This window comes from Aythya ferina, assembly GCF_964211825.1.
Source record: "Aythya ferina genome assembly, chromosome: 1".
NCBI classification, from domain to species: domain Eukaryota; kingdom Metazoa; phylum Chordata; class Aves; order Anseriformes; family Anatidae; genus Aythya; species Aythya ferina.
The window spans coordinates 81,135,568-81,155,384 of record NC_140296.1 but is presented as its reverse complement, the minus strand read 5'-3'; the positions used below and the strand labels follow the sequence as shown (position 1 = coordinate 81,155,384).

Below are 19,817 nucleotides of genomic sequence, written 5' to 3'. Positions count from 1 at the left end.
GCATCTTCACTCTGAAATGGGGTTTGGTCAGTTCCTCTGTTTCTACCCAAAACCATCTCAAACTCAGAGTGCTACCTGGTTCTAACGAAATGCATGTAGTATTTAAACATTGTAACACGGTATAATAATTGAGTAAAAGAAATGGGCTTAGAGGAAAGATTTATAGGCAGAGGGAATTTTCCTAAGTTAAATTTTTTCAACTTAAACCTAGATCCAGAAAACACATTCAGATGTTCAGTGATACAGACAATGTGAAAATTTGAAATCTGAAAGTAGATACAGGAAAAATCTCTAGTTTAGTGTAACTATTAGATTCCTACCACATATTTTAAATATACGGGATTGCTAAAGATCCCTGCTTATGTCATGTCCCTGGATTTAGTACCATTGCATAACAGCAGTAAGTCTTGTATAATTCACTTAAAGCATCACAGCAGAGCCCAAAAGTAAACATTACTGACAGCTTTACATACTCCGTCAACTCACAGGAGCGACTTCACACAGACAAAACAACTACTGAGTTATTTACTGAATTATTTTTAGGAGTTTCATCTTCCGTAATTTGTTAGAAAGCTTGGAGAAAGGCGTGCACAACAAGTATCCTACTTGCACTCTCAAAGTCATGTGAAAAGGGCTGAGAATCTCCCAAATCTTTTCCCAGAGAAGCTACTGCACATCCTCATCTGGAAACGTACCCCCAAAACATGGCCTTAATGCAAATTACCAACCCAGAGACTGTGCTGCCCATTGAAGAACTAGGCTCAGATCCTAAGTGCCGGCATGGTTTGCCTGCACCGTCCTTTAAAATTTGTCAGCGTCTTGCTCTGGCTTTTCTGCTCCAACACCTATTCTTCAACGGAGATGCTGTATTTTTGAAAAGTGAACTTACTCTTTAGAATAAAACTTGGAACAATTTTTGCATGCTTTTAGATAGATTCACTCAAGCGTAACTCTTTTCTTCAGCCCAGTGAACCTAGACAAGAAAACTGCTCCCCACAGCAGGTGAGTGGACAGGCCAGAAGTGAAATTCTGTTCTGTATCTTCCTCTTTGTAACTCCAGTGACCGGAAGAAAAAAATGCAAGGGGCTGAGAACTCTGCTCATTTCCAATTGCCGCCTACCCAAAAGCCAGTGGTTTCACATGGACGGGTTTATGTCATTAACTCGTATGAGTCATATTGCAGTACAGTTGTCTGAAAAAGCACTGACCTTGAAAAGCAACTGCTTCCAAACACATGCTCATTATGTGAAGAGAGCGAACATATATAGCATTATAGCAGGAAGTTTCAACACCAGGATTTTGCGCTGAGTAAAAATAGAGCAGAACATTTTGATCGCCGAGATGAAACACCGGGATATTTTAGGCATCCCGAAAGATGGTTTTCAGACAATGGACAGTACAGGAATAAGTGAGGATTATCAGAAAAAATCTGTATGGTATAGCCACACGGTAATTCTTCCAATATAACGGCCAAGTCCTGGTGTTTTGCATAAAGCTTCAGCTTTTGAAAGCAGCAGTTACACCACAGCCTGCGTGTCTTTCACTAGGAAGCAAGACTAGCCCTAGAGAAGAACCCCCACTGAGAGAACTCACCCTCAAGCAGAAACTAAAGGCAAAATTTCTTCTTCTCCATTATCCCTTTTATCCCTTTTTGTGCCTTTTGCTTGCTTAGGACACGTAATATAGATCATATTGGTTATTCTGGTCAGAGACATTTGGAAAAAGACACAGATACTAGAGAAATGCTTTGACTATCGCTAGCATTTATTGCCCCCGGGAAGGAAAGGTATCCAACTTCATGCAGGTACATCGATGTGTAGCAGCATGTATGGATGGAGGCAAAGAAACTGCTGTGCTTCAGCATTTACTTTAAAAAAAAAAAAAAAAAAAGGGAAATAGGAAGTGTGTTGCACTCATGCTGCCACAGATGCATTCATACTGCACAAGGCTCCTTTTTCGGCAATTCCTTGTGCTCTTCAGTTACTCTTCAGTACCCCTAAGCTCAGCAGGTAGCCTGGTTAGAAATCCTCTTTAGCTGCCACCATACTACTTACTCCCTTTACAGCACAGCTCACAATTACATACGTCAGATTTTGGCCTAAAGGAGAATTTACTGAAATATCTGAAGTTTTCTTCAAAATATTAACAAATTTAATATTTAAAAAGTCCAACCACCTTGGCAGTTATACAGTTACCATAAACAATGGCAAGAAAATGTCTGAAACCAGTGAAGAAACTCAAACACATGGTTTACCTAAGATAAAAATATCCTGCAAGCTTAGTAAAAACTTCTAGGTGTAATAGCCTGGCACTGAAAGCTGAAAAAAACAAGAGATCAACTCAAAACATTGCTAAAAGCTGAAAACCTTCTTTCATGTGAAAAAGTTGGATTTATTAGCTGGAACGAAACCCATGTCTACCATCTTATATACAGAATACCACACAGCAGCCTCTATAACCATAAGATCACTTAAGGCTATGGCTTTACTAAAAAGAAATATACATACTTGTATGTGTGTGTACATATATATACACCTCCCCTCCCCAATATAATTCAATATTAGTAAATAACAAATATTTGGAACTAGTTGGCTTCATGACCTTGTACTTCCCTAGGCTTATTTCTTTGACTGAATATTGACAACTACAATTTTTGTAAGGATTCCTTGCAAGTAACATTGTATTTCATTACCAAATTTTAGTACAAAAAAAAAAAAAAAAAAAAATCACTGATGACTGGTGAAGGGCTGGGGAAGAGGCACTCGCTGTTTACTAGAAGAGAGCCTACATGCATTGGCAGGGAGGCTCAGATGCAGCCATATAGATGAAAAAAGCAAACATAGATGATAATGCATATGCAAGAGTCTTGGGTAGGAAACGTCAGAGGGAGAGCAATATCATTAGGAAGGTGAACATCTTCAGGCTATGCTGAGCAGATTCCTAAAGGCTCAACCAGTGCAACACACAGCTGATTTTTTAAGCTTGCGAAATACAAATTTGGAATATTGGTATTTTTAGAAAAAAATCTAAAAATCTGTAAATGAACTGGAGCGTACTTGCAATGCAGGAATGGATGGGATACAGACAACTGAACAAGCTTTCAACCACCTTGTTCAGATATTGGCAACCTTCTTGTTCCACGGACTTCAGTGTGACTGCATTGTCACGCTGCCATTGAAACAGCAAAATTAAAGCCAGTCAGGTCATGTTCATAGCATACTGTAACGTTTTGGAGTCCTAAAAACTAACAGCAGATAGATAAAACAGTAAGGGTGTTTTTTTGTTTGTTTGTTTTCTTGTTGTTTTGTTCTTGAGTCAGAGTGTGTGTGCTTATGTATTTATATATAAAATAATATTGTATGTTTTTCCCCTTATTTTTTCAGGGAGGTATAACATATACTAGCTGTCTGTCATAGAATTAATATGTTTTAATGGACATAAAAGGTCCAAACTTTCCAAAAGTCCCCACATATGTTGTAAGCAACCAACACAAGAAGCACCTCCAGCATGATGGAAGATGAAATGCTGCATGTTGGAGTTTATTCCAAGGAGATACTGAGAACTGTAATAATGCAATTATTACATATAGTAACTCAGGTCAGCATTTTGGTACACTGGCAGAACAAGGTTTAAGTATCTTGCCTATTACCTACTAATTTTTCCCAGGTTGAGACAAAAGTTGAGAGAGAATAAAATTCTTGTATCTAAAGATGGAAAATTGAGCAAGTTCAAGGTCACTCGCAGGAAATTAAACTCAAAGATTTTCTAGAAAGATGAAAATTTGCCTTTTTCAAACCAAGTCATCTGAAGTTCTGAAATGATCTAGAAATTTAATAGTAAAACCTGGTAACAAAAGTTGAGTTCATAACATCTTTATTTTAAAGAGGCAGGACAGTGAGGACAGAGTGAAGAAATGCACACAAAGACAAGGGAACATTTGTGACAATTCAGTCTAGCAAACATTCACAAAATCTTTGACAGAAGAAAGGCAACACAGAGCAATAGTATGAGAGGAGCCATATTTTACAGTAGTGGCAAGTCCAGGTGGAATACATGTCACTCGTAATTTGAGATGAATTGTCATGTACCAGTCATGTATGTCCATCAGACATCAAATATTTATTTCATCATAAAATTGATGATGTAAGCAGAATCACATTCCATTAGAGCTTTCAACATTTTCATAAGCATTTACACAACTTCTATACAGAAAAATAAGTAGAGGAACAGACTCTACATCACTCAGGAATCTGCATTTATGGCACAGAACAATTTTGCAACAACAATAGACCATTGCCAGGACAACTTGCACAGAGTAACATGTAGAGCTGGGCAGGAAACATTTCAGGAAAATAGGGACTTGGAAAAGCAAAGAGAAAGAGGAACACATGCCAAAATAGCAGGTAATTTGATGTGGAGGGCACTGCCATTCTTTCCATTTTACAAGACAAAAAGCTTATTCTTCTGTGGGTTTTTCTCTCAAAGGAGCTGCTCCACTTAATGGAAATATTTGAGTATGGTAAGTGGAGCAAAGACTTAAATCTAACTGTCTCAAAGTTAATCTAGAGCCTTATTCAGTAGGCTATACTCAGCATCTCTTGTGGTCCTTTCATTATTTCAACAAGATGAAACAGCTTCCAGAGAATATATTGAGGGTAAAAACAGAGAATGTGCTTCAAAATAACCTCTAACCTCTGGTTCAGGTCTTTCACTTATTAGATCTAAGATCTCTGTTCACATCTCTGGTTTAAATAACGAAGAACAAAAGCTGTGCACTTGAGTTCCTTGTACGAAAAAATATAATGCTGACCCCCAAATATCTGTTATTTTGAGTATCTCTCTGGTTTTGACTGTGAATTCCATCCTGGAGCTGAAGAATCTTTCCAATAAAAGGTGAGTAGATATTAGTCTGTTCCTTTGAAAAGTTTTGGCTTTGGTAATTTAGCATTGTAAGGAAAAATATACTTTGCCAAAAAATTCCCAACCAGCTCTAGTAACATATACTATTATTTCAGTTCAGAATTAGAATAACATTACATATTCCTTTGTATTAACCACATTATAACAGGTAATATATTGCCAAAATATAGATTCCAGTTAGCTTCTGTTATATGCCAGATAAAAAGATTCAAATATGAAGGACAGGAAAAGATGTAAGAAGGTCCAACAGCGGAAACAAAGACCTTCTTTAGCCACAAATTACAACATAAGTACCACCTTTTTACATAACTGATGAGATTCCCAAAACTAGCATCCACTGAACTGATGTAGGTGGAGCTACTGAAGGACAGGAAGCAGACTCTAGTGTATCAGAGCAGGAGACAAGTGTTCTGGAGTAAACATCTTCTGTTGCTGACTTGGGTATATAACCTGAACAAAAGCTGAAATAACCGGTTGTTTGTGTCCCACCCCTTTCTTTTTTAAGCAGGTAATTCATAGGTTGTTCATATGAAATTACATTACGTCAACAAACCACTGAAACAGTTCGTTAAATAGCATAGTTTCATCACTTTCAGAGAGCAGTGTTTCATATAGCGGTATGAAGTACAGTTGAACCGTGAGAATGCACACAAGTCCATTCCTCCCAACAATTCTTTGAAACTTCATTTGCTTATTTTTATTCACTGTGCTTTATTGTGATCAAAGTAGAACATTAAGAGTACTTTAGAGCTGTACAGCTCTCACAGCAACAAAATTAAGATATTTCCCCTTTAAGTCCTGCAAAGCTACACGTATGTTGTCGTTCTACTAGTATAATTATAGTTAATTGTTCTATGTTCTATATGGAGTCATGCAATGTTTTTTAAAACCCTTTAAAATCACTATACACCACACCAAGATGTTGCTTCATCCGTTTTCCCATATAATATATTCAATTCCTTCTGTGGTATGTAAGCAAAGAGAGCAGCAGTCCCCATTGTAGGGTGAATATTATATTCTTCATAAATACAGTCATCTTTTATATATGGAAACATGCATTTTGATAACTTTTTACATTTTTCTGACAATTCATGCTTCTGGAATCCACAGATGAAGCTATGGGCTTGCTATATGCACACAAGCACTTCCTATCATCTTTAACCAAAGACTGATAGTAGAAAAAAGAATCAGGGAAGACCGAACAAAAGCGTACAATTTTTAAAGCAATCAATGTGATGGTGTGATGAAGTACTTCTTGTTGCCCAAAAGGGGACTGCAAACATGCAATGCTATGGTAATATAGTCAAAGGAAGCAATTAAGCATGTATAGATAATCAAAATTTTGAAAAAAAAAAGAAGTTTTAGTGTTTTTTTTTTCTTCTTTAAAATCCACAGCCTTTTTTCCTGCCATTCTCTACACATCTGTATAAATAACAACTCACCAGGTATCAAAGGTGGTTTGTCTCTTTGAGTGGTTTGCCACCGTGCTGCTGTCTGCTGGTAATACAGAGGCTCTGTTTGACACATTGTTTTCTATGTATGTACTCTCTGGACGTGGAGATGGAACTGAACAGAGAAATAGCAAACACTGTATACTGAGCTCTGCCAAAATCACATCTTTTGAGTTGTCTGCTTCCTCTCTACCTCTTTTATAGAAACCAAAGAATGAAGAGACCAAAAAAAAAAAAAAAAAAAAAAAAAGGAAAGTAGTTTGTGCTTTCATACAGCTTGGTAAGCTAATACTTGCAAGATAATATTGTAAAATGATGGCATCCTCAGAACTGGGGTAAGATGCTGTTGGGTATTGAGAACACCTCTATCTATAAGGGCCCACAGGTGCGACTGATAGTTAAGAATAGGAAACAGAATGTAAGGTTGGAATATTGTTATTACAGTAGCGAAATAATACAGTTTACGATTCATCTTCACTCAGGACTTAAAAAAAAATAAATAAGGCTAATACCCACCCTGAAAAAAATTACTGTGCTTTGATGTAACTAAGAGTAATGAATTACTCATTAAAAATAAAAGGATCAAAACCAGATACTGTATGTTTTCAAAAGAATCATACTGGATTTTCAAAATAGGTTCTACATACCTAAATACAGTATGTTATCAGAAGTATGAGTATCACCAGAAATATATGCACTGGATTAAAAATTCATCAGACACTAGCTGCAGCATTATTTCAGGATCACACTAGACTATCAATCAAAATTGAATTGGGAAGTTTTTTTCAAGCTTTAGTACAAAAGCACATGCCAATAACATCTGTGTGAAGTCAATACTTAAGAACTGAATATATATGAATTTGCTTTTTCATGGCAACTTTTTCTTTCAACAGCTTTTACATATACTATTATTAATTTATTACTTGAATATAATTATTTCATTGTAAAAGTGGTATTAAGTCTTTGAACTAAAATCAAGTTGTTTCATAGATGTAGTTAAAGAGGAAGAAACCTCTAATTTATAATAAAATACTGAATACAGCCCCAGACCTACAGTTTCATTAGCACATGAGTTATGCAAGGTCATTCTTCCTTGGTGCCTCTCTTTCACAGTGGCCAGTGTTTTAAGAGTGTTTTAAAGATTAATAAGAGCAATTCAGGATTAAGGATTCTTCAAGGATTCTCTGTTACACTGTAAAACTTTAAACTCAACAGCATTGCTCCAACACTTAAAATTTTAGTGCAATGTTAGAGCTTGCATATTGCAAAGGAACACCTGCGAGGGATGGCAGATTTGAACATGTCTAAATCAGGTCATCAGCCAACTGATCAACCTGAAGAGGATCAGAGGGAGATTGGTGACTCTACTTAAGGTTATTAGGTGACTCGTAATGGAATTTTAGCTGATTGTGACTTCTTAAGGTTCAGGGGAACCCCACAAGCTTCCTAGCACTTGTGGAACAGTAATTAGCTTATCATCCTTGTCCTTTTCAAAAGGATTACCCAGGTTTAGCCATGAGACATCTGCTCACAACTCACCATGTCTTCTGTACCATACTAAAACAGCATCTATTTGTGTATACATATATAAGCATATGCACACATATACGTGTGTATATATATATATATATATATACACATATATACACACGCACACACATTCCTGGGATTATATTAGGATATTACTATATATATCCTGGGATATTACTTGTAGGAAACCCTGAACTTTAGTAAACATGGGCAAAAGATAAGAATATAGGGGTGTCACAAGTAAAAATGTTTTTAGATTTAGTATTAGTAAGAATTTAAAATAGGAAATGTTTAGAAACGTTAATAAACTATTTATCTGATAATTTTCATTTATTTTGTTTAACTTTCTCTAATAGATTATCTGCTGGTATATAAGGAACTATATAAAAAAGTTCCAATAAGAAATACTTTTTGCAAAAGTAGAATACAAATACAGTTACTACATACAACTTTACAGGTCAACCTAGTATCTGAAAATGTAGTAAAAACTCTTTTTTCGATTTTTTTTTTTAGTTGTTCACATTAGTTCCCTGTACGCTTTTTCACTACCTCATTTATATTCCACGTTAAAATTCTTGTTTAAATTTTAAAGATGCACCATAAAATTACCTCTGTAAAAGCTGCCAACTCTTCTTGGAACAGGGTCATTATACAGAATTCTATTTTCCTTAGTAGATGCTCCATCTTCTGTGTGTGGATCATGATATGCTCCACCCTAAACAAAAGAACAGTCAACTATTTAAAATGAAAGACTATAAAGTGATTTGTAGTGGTTTTAACCAACATAGTCAGCAATAAACTCTCAACTTCACTACACACAATTTCCCTTTCATGTCATTAATAACTGCCAGCCTCAAATCACAGACCCCATAATCAGTAATTATTTGTTTTAGCTGTTTGTTCATTTTTTCCAAAATGACAAAAATGGCATTAACAAATTTTGCCTCTTAATTGTAATTTTAAATACTTTAGCATGATGCGGACCTCAGATTTTCGCCGTGAATGAAATGCAGCTGTAACATCTCTGGAGGAATCTTTTACTGGAGGTCTTGTTAAATTTGTTTCTGATGGAATCTGGTCACTCTGCTAATGGCAAATTTTAAACAGTAAACAGGACATGCATGTAATTTGTGATTATTGCAACACCAAAGCACTATCTCTTATCAGCTGATATACAGTAGTACCTAGAGGTACCAACAGTCACAAAGTCTACTGTACACAAAATAAGAGGTAGTCCCGGAACTAAGAGATTTATAAACTGAATAGGTAAGTCAGACCTAACAAAAAGAGTTTCATCATTTCTAATTTAGACTGTTTTCCTGAAGAAAATGCTTCCTGGAAGGTACATTAATAAAAACTTAAGTACACCCTCAGCTACATTCATATGCATGGAATTTGCAACCAAATAGAACTTAACACGGTTCTTAAATGAACCAAATGCTGCAATTCTTTCTGCAGAAGGAACCAGATAAAATTCAGTATTTTAAGACCCCACAGGAAACTGTACTGAGACCCCTGTATGAATTTAAATCTAGAACGAGAAGGATGAGACCTTATAGAGACGACAAACCAGAATTAAAAACTGGAATTTCAATTCAGCGTGAGTGACCTGCAAAATCTATTTCGCTTTTCATTAATAAAGATCTGGTCTCACTGTCAAAAACAAAACAACCCTTGAAACTTTGTCAAGATGAGAAGTGCAACTAAAGCAATGCTTTAAAATCAGAGATTTTTTTTTTTAAATTTGCAAGAGGTTGATGCTTTTGATTAAGTTACTGCTTGTGTAAGATACCTCGTTTGGCAGCAGTTAAGTTATAAATATCAGACAGTAAGAGCAACTTGCACTTGATTTCTTTTGCTTACCTCCTTTTGTGTAAATTTAGCTTAAAAATAAAAGAGCCCTTAAATTAACAGTGTTGTAACTTAGACTTGAAAAGAACCCAACCTAACATAGAATGCAAGTCTTTTTTTTCTTTTTTTTCCTTTTTAAAGGAAGATTTAAAACCTGGCAAACAAAGAATGCTTTTCTTTAAAATGACCTAGTGATGGCTAAAGAGAAACTAACAACAGGGAAGTGCAGAAACGTCACAAAATGTGAGCACAGAGATAGAGAACAGTAGTGGAGAGAACCAGAAGAACTGAATGGAAAAATTTAATAGGAAAATAACAGAGATTATTTGAGAGCATTTATATTATTCCTGAATTTTTAAGTTCACTAAGGCTGAAGGAAAAGAAATTTTTTCATTTGTAACACAGATTGTGGCAAAAAAAAAAAAAAAGAATCAAAGAATGACTTTTGTGTAAATTCCTTCATAAGGCATATGAACATTGTTAATTTAATTCTGATTTGTTATTCAAACTACTCAAATGAAAAAATATAGGTGTGAATTTACAGACTTGCCATACATTTCAGAAGAGTATTTTTCCTTTCAGACTTCTGCTGGTTGAAATACCGATTTAAAACAATGAATTAAAGGCTTCAGATTACAAACACTGACCATAAAAGATAAAGGTGAATTCTTTACAAATGATTAGGCATTGCAAAGTAAACCAAAATGAACAAAACCGTAAGTATTAGGATGTACATTGATTTTTCTTATCAAAATAAAAGTTTGTCAACCAGCTGTCAAAAGACAAAGAATGATCTGATAATATGAAATAAAATTAAAGTTATTTATCAATTTAATATCCACTACATAATTCAGAAAAAGATGCTGATACTCTGAAGAATGCAAGGCAGCATGAGCTTTTATCAGAAAGTCAAATATTGGTTTTACTGCCCTCCTACAGTAATATCTTGAAGAATAAGAATTTAACTTATGTGTAACTTATAACTGAAATAGGAGAGAGAACAAAATGACTACACAAAGAAAAAATAAAATCTCATTTTGAAATGGAGCTGCAATCCTCTCTAAGTAGCTATTGTTCTTTAAATTAGATTGTATTTCTCCTATTCTCATGAGATTTTTCTTCTCTCCTTATAATGAATACACATAATCCTGAATGGAGAAGATGTGGTAAGTACAAAAATAATGTATTATAATTATGTTATAATTATTTAATGTGCTTTTAAATAAATAAATACTAAAAGAAGAAATGTTTTATGTTTTTTTTCTTACTGAAGAGCCACCCAGTACATGAAAATTTTTTATGTGCTGTGCTACTTGCAGACTACATTAAGTCCACTGTGCATATTTCTTACATAGTAGGCAGAAGTTTGTTTAGTCTCTTACAGTAAAGCGTATTTCTAGACCTTCAATAATATTTGTAGCTCTTTGACTTCCTTCAATTTGTCGACAAATCTGAACAAGAATTTCTCTCCCTTGAAGTCACTTTATTACACAAATGTGTATTAAAAAACAAATAGTCGTTCTATGTACTTCTCTCCACACCATTTTGCTCCAATGTTGGATCAATGGTAATAGCAATTTAAGGATCTGGGGACAGTCATCTTGTGTAAGACATTACATAATTCCTAAGTATTATGTAAGGGAAGTAAATCAACACGAGAACTGGCCCTTCCTCTACACTAATGAAATAACATAACATGGTAAGGTAACTATTGACAGTAATCATTACATCGCTGCTAGGGAGTCAGTTTACTCCAATTTACTGGTGGCTTCTCCAACATCAAATACCCCAGTTATTTATCATACTAATCAGGAGAAATACTGCAGGTTTTGATATCCCTCTGGTAGATTACGCCATTTCATCAATAATGTCTTGCTATTAAGCAAGTGAAAAAGCTCACTTCAAAAATTAAGATTAGAATTCACAACAGAAAGACATACAAGAAAAGCTAAATAAAAACAAAAATGTGAAGGTTAATTAAGCAAAAATAATACAATAAAAATGACAGAGAACGTAACAGACTATGAACTAATTAAATTTTAACTTCACAGTTTCTCTGTTCTCACATTTCAGTACCTTGAAAGAACGGTATTCACAGTCCAATTACTGTTTTTAACGTGGTCTCTCATTTTGCACTCCAAATATTTAACCTTCTTTAAAAAGAAAACCAACACCTAACATTCTTTGTCTTACAACACCACAAATGAATAACTAACTATGGAAACAAATAAATAGGAGAGAGAAAGCAGGACACTGTTCCCACACAAAATAAGACGAGGAAGGTAAGTCTTCCGTAACAGGTGATATTTTGAACTAACCCTATTAGTATCTTCTGTACAGTCTTCTCGTGAGGAGCCAACAGACCTTGTGAGTGACTTATGCTGCACCTGTGGAGATAACAGTTGCAGGCTGTTTGCTCTGGCTGCCATCCCTTGCCCTATGTTTAAGCCACCCTCTGAGCCCTTTGACCTCACTCTGTCCCGGCTCACATACATCGAGTGTCTATGAGGGCGCTGCTGTGAAGAAAAAGGGCTGGTATAACCTAGACCATAGGAAAAAGATTCATGTGGAGCAGACAGCGAGTGGGAATGGCTTCCATCCATGTGGTCTGGCAGTTTTAACTCCTCCATTGTTTTGGAGTGCCTGGTCGACGGTCTTCGGGTGTCCAGGGTACCCTCGCTGCGGTTATTCCTGGCGGATGGGCTGAGCAAAGTTCTGTTATCACCGTGTCGGGGAGCGGTCGGACTGGTGGGGGAGTTCAAGTCCATGCAGCTGGATGGAAAATAGCGACTGCTGTTCGGTTCTGCAGCCTGAGCCCTGGCCTCAGACAGGTTGCCCACGGATTTCGAGTCTGTCAGAACCCCGTGGCTCTTTGACTTTGTCCGATACGAAGGACTCTTAGAAGACTGTGGAATAGTATCAATGTAGCTGTGGCGACTATGCTTATCACCGGGCTGCAGCGTCCCGGTTTTGCTTTGAGAAGTTTCCATAAACGAGTGCCGGTTCTGCTGAGATCTGGTGTTCGACTTCAGGTACTTTGTGCCTGGACCATCAGAACTTTTGGGGTCCACGTTAAAGTCAAATTCTGTTTTGGCCTTTGTTTCCTTTGGGCTAAGAAGATGTGGCATGTTGTTATTGGCTAGGTCTTTGTTACCCGATCCAGGCTGGTTGCTCGATTTCTTTGTATGCATTGGGCTGTGTGCAGCTCCAGAAAGGTTGCCATTTAAAAAGCTTTCATTTGCTGGAAGACCCTCTTCTCTTGGGCCGCCAACCCCTAGTGTCTGTATGTCCTTGCTGTTTGATCTGTGGTGTGACTGCAAAGCAGAACTTTTGCTGGCTTGATTTCTACATTAAAATGCATAAAGAAACGTTAATATACCAGACTACACATTCATACATTAATAACTTCAACAAAATCATAATCATTTCAGAAGGGAGCTGCCATTTAAAACTGTAACATTTATCTGCAGCAAAATGAACAACTGTGAAGTAGGCATCAGAAGCTCCACTAGAGTAACAAATTTGCAAATGTTAGTACATTGTTGTTTTTTACTGGTTATATCCTAACAGACAAACACAGTTTTGGTTAAAGGATTTTGCTAACAAAGAAAAAAGAAAAGATATAAAATCCAATACACGTCTGTGAGTAACGTGTGTGTAATCATTACTATAAGCAGTACATTATGAAAATCAGCTGTGTATCCACTGAAAATAAAGTCTTAAACAAATCTGGCATATCAGAGTTAAAGTGGAACAATCAAGCATGTCAGCACTGCCAAAAAGTCCTAGCCAATCAATGCTCCATAAAGTATGTCCGAGGTGGGTGAATGCAGCAGGAAGAACAGAGGATGTTGAACTGGTAAAGACATCCAGATGGATTGAGCCTCAGGTCTGTGCAGCCAAGCAAGCCCTGTAACACCAAACCCCAAACCTGGTCTACCACAGGAACCCTGACTTTTGCAGAATTCAGATTTTCAGAAAAAAAGAAAAACACAAAACCAAACCAAACCAACCAAACAAAAACCAGTTCTGCTTCTGGACCTACGATGGCCCTGCAAAACAGTGCAGCCATGACTGAGCAGTGCTGTGGCTAAGCTTGTTAGCTTTGATGGACCTAGGCTGGCTTAGAACTGAGGGAATGCATGAAGTTCAACAAGGCCAAGTGCCAGGTCCTGCACCTGGGGCGCAATAACCCCAAGCAGAGCTACAGGCTGGGAGAGGAATGGTTGGAGAGCTGCCAGGCAGAGAAGGACCTGGGAGTGATGGTGGATAGTCGGCTGAATATGAGCCAGCAGTGTGCTCAGGTGGCCAAGAAGGCCAACGGCATCCTGGCTTGTATCAGGAACAGTGTGACCAGCAGGGCTAGGGAGGTGATCGTCCCCCTGTACTCAGCTCTGGTGAGGCCGCACCTCGAGTACTGTGTTCAGTTTTGGGCCCCTCGCTACAAGAAGGACATCGAGGTGCTTGAGCGGGTGCAGAGAAGGGCGACGAAGCTGGTGAGGGGCCTGGAGAACAAGTCCTACGAGGAGCGGCTGAGGGAGCTGGGCTTGTTCAGCCTGGAGAAAAGGAGGCTCAGGGGCGACCTTATCGCTCTCTATAGGTACATTAAAGGAGTCTGTAGCGAGGTGGGGGTTGGTCTATTCTCCCAGTGATAGGACGAGGGGGAACGGGCTAAACTTGCACCAGGGGTGTTTTCGGTTGGATATTAGGAAGAACTTCTTTACTGAGAGAGTTGTGAGGCATTGGAACAGGCTGCCCATGGAAGTGGTGGAGTCACCATCCCTGGAGGTCTTTAAAAGATGTTTAGATGTTGAACTTAGCGATATGGGTTAGTGGGGACTTGTTAGTGTTAGGTCAGAGGTTGGACTCGATGATCTAAAGGTCTCTTCCAACCTAGACAATTCTGAGATTCTGTGATTCTGTGAATGAACATATTTTTCTATCAACCCTATCATAACCTAACTCATGTATTACTGAGGGATAACAGGGATAAACTGAGAACTGACCGTACAGATGAGTTTGTACTTTTGTAGATCTTGTTAGTAATTATAACTGGATAAAATTAGATACACTTAAGATTTTTTTATTGCTACCCATTTTCAGTCATCTAATTATATACTCTATTACAGTTTCTAGAAATTTAGTAAATTTAATACCAGGCTATTTTATTTTTTTTAAGTTAGAAGTATATAGAGATTTAAAACTTAACAGTATACTTAACAGTATAAGGAACCTAGTAATTTTAAATCAAGCAGGTAGGTAAGCCTTCATATTACATGAAGTTGCCCATGGACCTACCTTTTCTTTTTTGATGCCACAGATCTAATGGTACAACTTCTATCCTGAATATGTACAAGAGCAGCTAAAGTTTTTTGGTATTTGTTTCAGAAAAAGTACAGGTTGTAAGCATCATTGTCCCAAATCTTAAAATGAGGAATATATATATACTTAATGTAACAGGAAGAACTAAAGAAAAACATGGCTAGGATTAAAAGCCACTGTAGCTCTGCATACTTCAGAGGGTGACCTTTAGGAAAGCTTTTGTTCAAAGAATACGGTGAGGTTCTTTGTACTGAAGTATTTCATCCACACATAAACCTGTCTTGTTAATGTATTAAAATCAAGTAGCTTCTCTCTCAAGCTACATGGGTCCAACAAGGGAGTCACTGAGCAAATACACCCTGCTTTAAGTTGAATTAGACTAGACTGAATTCATAACTGCAATTGCAGACAAAATTCTGTTTATCCCCAATGTGGAGCATGATCAATGCAAACATATTTATTTTTGGTGAATTTTGAACTTCAAATATCATAACTGTGGACAGATTTCCACAGGTATAGAAAAGGCAGCATTCCAAATAGAAAAGCATTCCTTCGGAATTTCAGGACCACCTCCAAATCACAGAATCCCCACTGTTGTTCAGGAAGGAAGCTAACTTTTTTTAAGATGGATAATAAGCCGACTTATTTTACCATTGTCATGTCAGAAAAGGTTTTAATATGTTTTGTTGTTGTTTTCCAAGAAGCATTAAGCCCGATGCAAAAAAGTTAACCAAAATATTCAGCTTGAATAGCTAGAATACAATAAAACTACGTCTACCTTCTTTATTCAGTGAAGCAACATGGAGCAGTAGATACATCACAGTGTGTCTGAATTGTCAAACAACTAGTTCTCTCAAAGATGATATTCCATATAAGCATGATAGCAACTTATTCACTGGCACAGAAAATATCAGTAATGAGGGTCACATAACTACATTTACCTGTTAGATAACGTGTTGCTGTCTACGTGGTAAGGTTTTCTCTTAGCTGACCGTGACGGTGAGCTTCCACAGCGATCCAAGAGTCTTTGTGTTTGAAATGACGGATGGTTCAAACATTGTTCTGTCAAGTATCTGTCTGCTGGATCTAACTTCAGTAAGTTCTTTGGAAAACAAATCCCAAAGTGTATGTGTTAATATCTACATTTGTATCAGCAAAATTGTAACAAAATGAAGAACAACACTGTGATAGTTTTTTAATCTCCAGAGTACCTGTGATTAGATGCAAATGCCAGAATATATTAATTAAATTAAAATACATATGATACAAAATGAACAGTTTCAAAAATATTATGCTCTCCTTAAAGGATGGAAGGCATTGGACTTGCTTATTATGATGTATATATATGCTATATACATTCTACATGTGCATAATATATGTACATACGTACATAATGGATATACATAAGCATACTTACAAACTTCTACATTTGTGCTTAAAATGTTTAAGACAAAAATAGGTTAATGTAAAAGTATGTATGTTTTATCTATAAATGCCTACAGATTTTCAAAATACACTGATTTTAAGCATACTTTTCCGGATATGCTTTACAACATTGTTGTTTAGAATGAAAAATACTAAATTTACCAGTAATATAATGCTACAATGAGATAGGCTTTACAAACAGAACAAGCATATAGGAACCATCTTATAGATATAAAAAAAAAACTCCTTTAAAGTAAGCATTTTTTAAAATATACAAATATAACAGTTTTGTGTTTTTTTTTTTTTTTTTACTTCAGTAACAGTTCAAGCCCCCACATATTTTTAAAGAATCATTTAAACTGCTTACAATGTACTCAGAATAAGAATTCTGTTAGATCTGCTGTTTCTAAACAAAGAGACCTTCTGACATGTAGAGAACATTTAATCACAAAACCAAGTAACATTTGGTTGATTATTTTGATAACTTTGAAAGGTTCCTTGCAGGAATAGGGCTATATGTCACATACCTTGGAATACTTGAACATGCATGACTGTCAGCAAGGATAAAAGTTTGAATGGCTATTAAAAAGAACTGGTATTTTTTTTAGGTGTTATATAGGTTCACTAGAGAACAACAGTATGTGTATATGCAGAAGGATACATATACATGCACAAAATGCATATCTGTTCACTAATGGTAAAGTACTGGTCACAGAAGATAGTCAGAGATGTAGCAATCCTGAGATGTTTATGGTTAGGATGCAAATAAAGGATCACAGACTTCAGCTTCTGTAGGGGATTCCTGGACAGAATAACCTGAGAAACTGCTATTATAAGAAAAGCGTCTAGGAGAGCCACTTGATTTTCAAAGAAAACTTCCTGAGAGTGCAGGAACAAAGCATCTCATTGTGTGGAAGACCACAAAATTTCACACAAGGTCAGCTTGGCTAAATGGGGAGCTGCTTGAAGAACAAAAACGCAAAATAGGTATATATATAAGAAGTATAACGCCAAGGACAGGATACAAAGGAGGAATACAAAAACACTGCTTTGGCACAGAGGATGACATTAGGAATGCCAAGGTCTAGCTATAGATAAATCAAGTAAGAAACATCAAGTAGAATCTCTTGCTTTTACAGGATCTCAGCAGCAAATGGAAGCTCAGAAAAGAAAAAAAAAGTCTGCTGATGGATGAGGGAGACAACTGAATGACAGATAATATGAAGAAGCACAAGATAATTCAACTTTTTTTGCCCAAGTCAGCATATGCAAAACCAGCTTCCAATTCCCAAACCTGTGCTTGCAGAACACCATGATTTGTGAAGGAGAGGGGAGGAGAGAAACAGCAAAGCAACAGCATCAAATGGATGACTCTTCATTCACCTAGTCCAGAAATGCTCTGTAAACAGATACATATGTCAGCTTTAGCTGACTTAAGTTAGAGTGTGGGTTATTCAGTAATCTAGCAATCAGACCTGAGGTCCCTGAGAATGCAGATAATGAGGAACACACCAACTGTGGACATGTGCCAGACTGCCCAATGTCTGGAGAAGAGACAGGCATACAGGAAAATATGTAGAGCATTTACAGCATGCAACTTAACCACAGTTTTCTTCTGTTCTCTTGTTGTAGCCTTTTGCTCATTCGTTAACAATGCTCCAGCTTCTGAACTAAGTACTGTGGGTTGAAAATGAAATAGCCCCTCTAGGACATGCCTGGCCTTTCTCACCTTGTGCAGAGAAATATGAAGAGGAAAGTTGAAAGGAATTTCTTAAATAATAATGGAATGGAATTCCTTGTAATTCTATGCTTCCTTAATATTCAATACTTCATTTTGCAACTTTTATCAAAAGAACACAAAAGACATTGGAATATAACATGTAACAAATAGGATAAAATGAAAATAAAAGCAACCCCCAGCATGTGTAGCAACAGTCTGAAAAATCATCTTGAATTTGTTGTTCTGTGATATATGTTCCTAGAGCTTGAGTTACAGCTAATATGATGCCAGGAAAAAAAAGGTTTATGTGAACTAGAAAACAGAAAACTGACTCTACGCTTAATTTTTGTCACTATGGCTCGCCCTTTCACCTTACTGTGACTGAAATAATGGGAGGGTTGTACTGCAGCTTACCATTGTGAAGTTTTTGCAGTACAACAATGTGGGTATGTGCTGCGTACCCAGAAATATGGCAGAAATGTATAGCAGAACGTTTTACAATGTTTGGCCATTTTGAGGAAATCCAGCTTCCCCTGATAGCCAGCAAGAAACTGTATCCTAGTTGAGCCATGGGGAACTGAGTTGTTCCAAAACAGGACTGAAGAGCAACTTAACACACATGCTGTGAAGATGTGAGTGGTAGCAAGCAAATTAAGGCCTCAGACAGGTTAAAAAAAAAAGTTTACCACGCATGAAGTTTATCTTTAACAACTGTCCATGTCCTCATGCTTATCCATTAACAAATGGATAACTCACAACAACTCAGGTAAGCCTAATCCTCTTTCACTGCGGATTTATCTAAATTTATTACAGGTTGAGAACTCACCCACCAGGATTACTAACATAACCTGTGAATCTGAATGGTTGTCACTGTGAATGCACATTGCCACAAATGATGGTGGTTCTTTTGTCTGGAGTATGTATTGCTTATCAAATCAATCAAATTTGAACAGACTCTCCTGGCATTTGCAGAAGATATTTTCCTGATTCCTAAGAAATATCAGGCCTTCCTATAAGCCATGGTGAGATCAAAATATCTCAAAAGGAAGTTCACAAGTATTTTTAAGATTTAAGCTAAAAATTCACTAACATATTTGCCTATATATTACAGACAGAAAATAAATACATTTGCCTACCTTCATAAGATCAAGCAATACACCACTTAAAATTCCCAAGTATCTTCTCTCTAAAGACTGTGGATGATTGACTGCAGGAAACTGTAAAAAGTAATACAGCATAAATATACTGAGAATGGAAACAAGGTATACATGAACACAATATTTGAAAAAAACCTCCTCAGTGAATAAAAACACGTAACTTAATGGAAATCATATGCATTGAAGAAGTTACAGGTTTCTGAAACGTTACAAAACATTAGGATGAAACAAATAACTGCTAATGTACAATATGCATCTACTTAACCAAAGAAAGTGTTCTTGATTAGTAGGGCAGTCAAGGAACCATTCTGAAACAAGAAGTCATCAACTTAGATCTATAAATGTGCTCGTGGCACAATGACTGACATGAGGTGGGTGGTTTAAAATAGATTCAGAAATAACATAATTAATATCCCCCTCCCAAATAATTTAAAATAGTTT

General features: G+C 36.7%; 1 protein-coding gene across 4 annotated transcripts in view; it reads right to left on the bottom strand.

Annotated features, from left to right (window-relative positions):
- Positions 1–19,817, bottom strand: part of CDKL5 (cyclin dependent kinase like 5) — a 131,119-nt gene that overhangs the window by 15,945 nt on the left and 95,357 nt on the right. For 2 of the 4 annotated variants that reach the window (XM_084506376.1, XM_084506379.1), the window contains exons 10-15: positions 19,356–19,436; positions 16,016–16,176; positions 12,071–13,097; positions 8,886–8,987; positions 8,511–8,616; positions 6,363–6,486 (exon numbers count right to left, since the gene is read on the bottom strand). In XM_084506376.1, the coding sequence (XP_084362502.1) occupies positions 6,363–6,486; positions 8,511–8,616; positions 8,886–8,987; positions 12,071–13,097; positions 16,016–16,176; positions 19,356–19,436 (1,601 nt within the window). The remainder of the gene's footprint in view (positions 1–6,362; positions 6,487–8,510; positions 8,617–8,885; positions 8,988–12,070; positions 13,098–16,015; positions 16,177–19,355; positions 19,437–19,817) is intronic. The other 2 variants (XM_084506377.1, XM_084506378.1) reach the window with 2 other exon arrangements.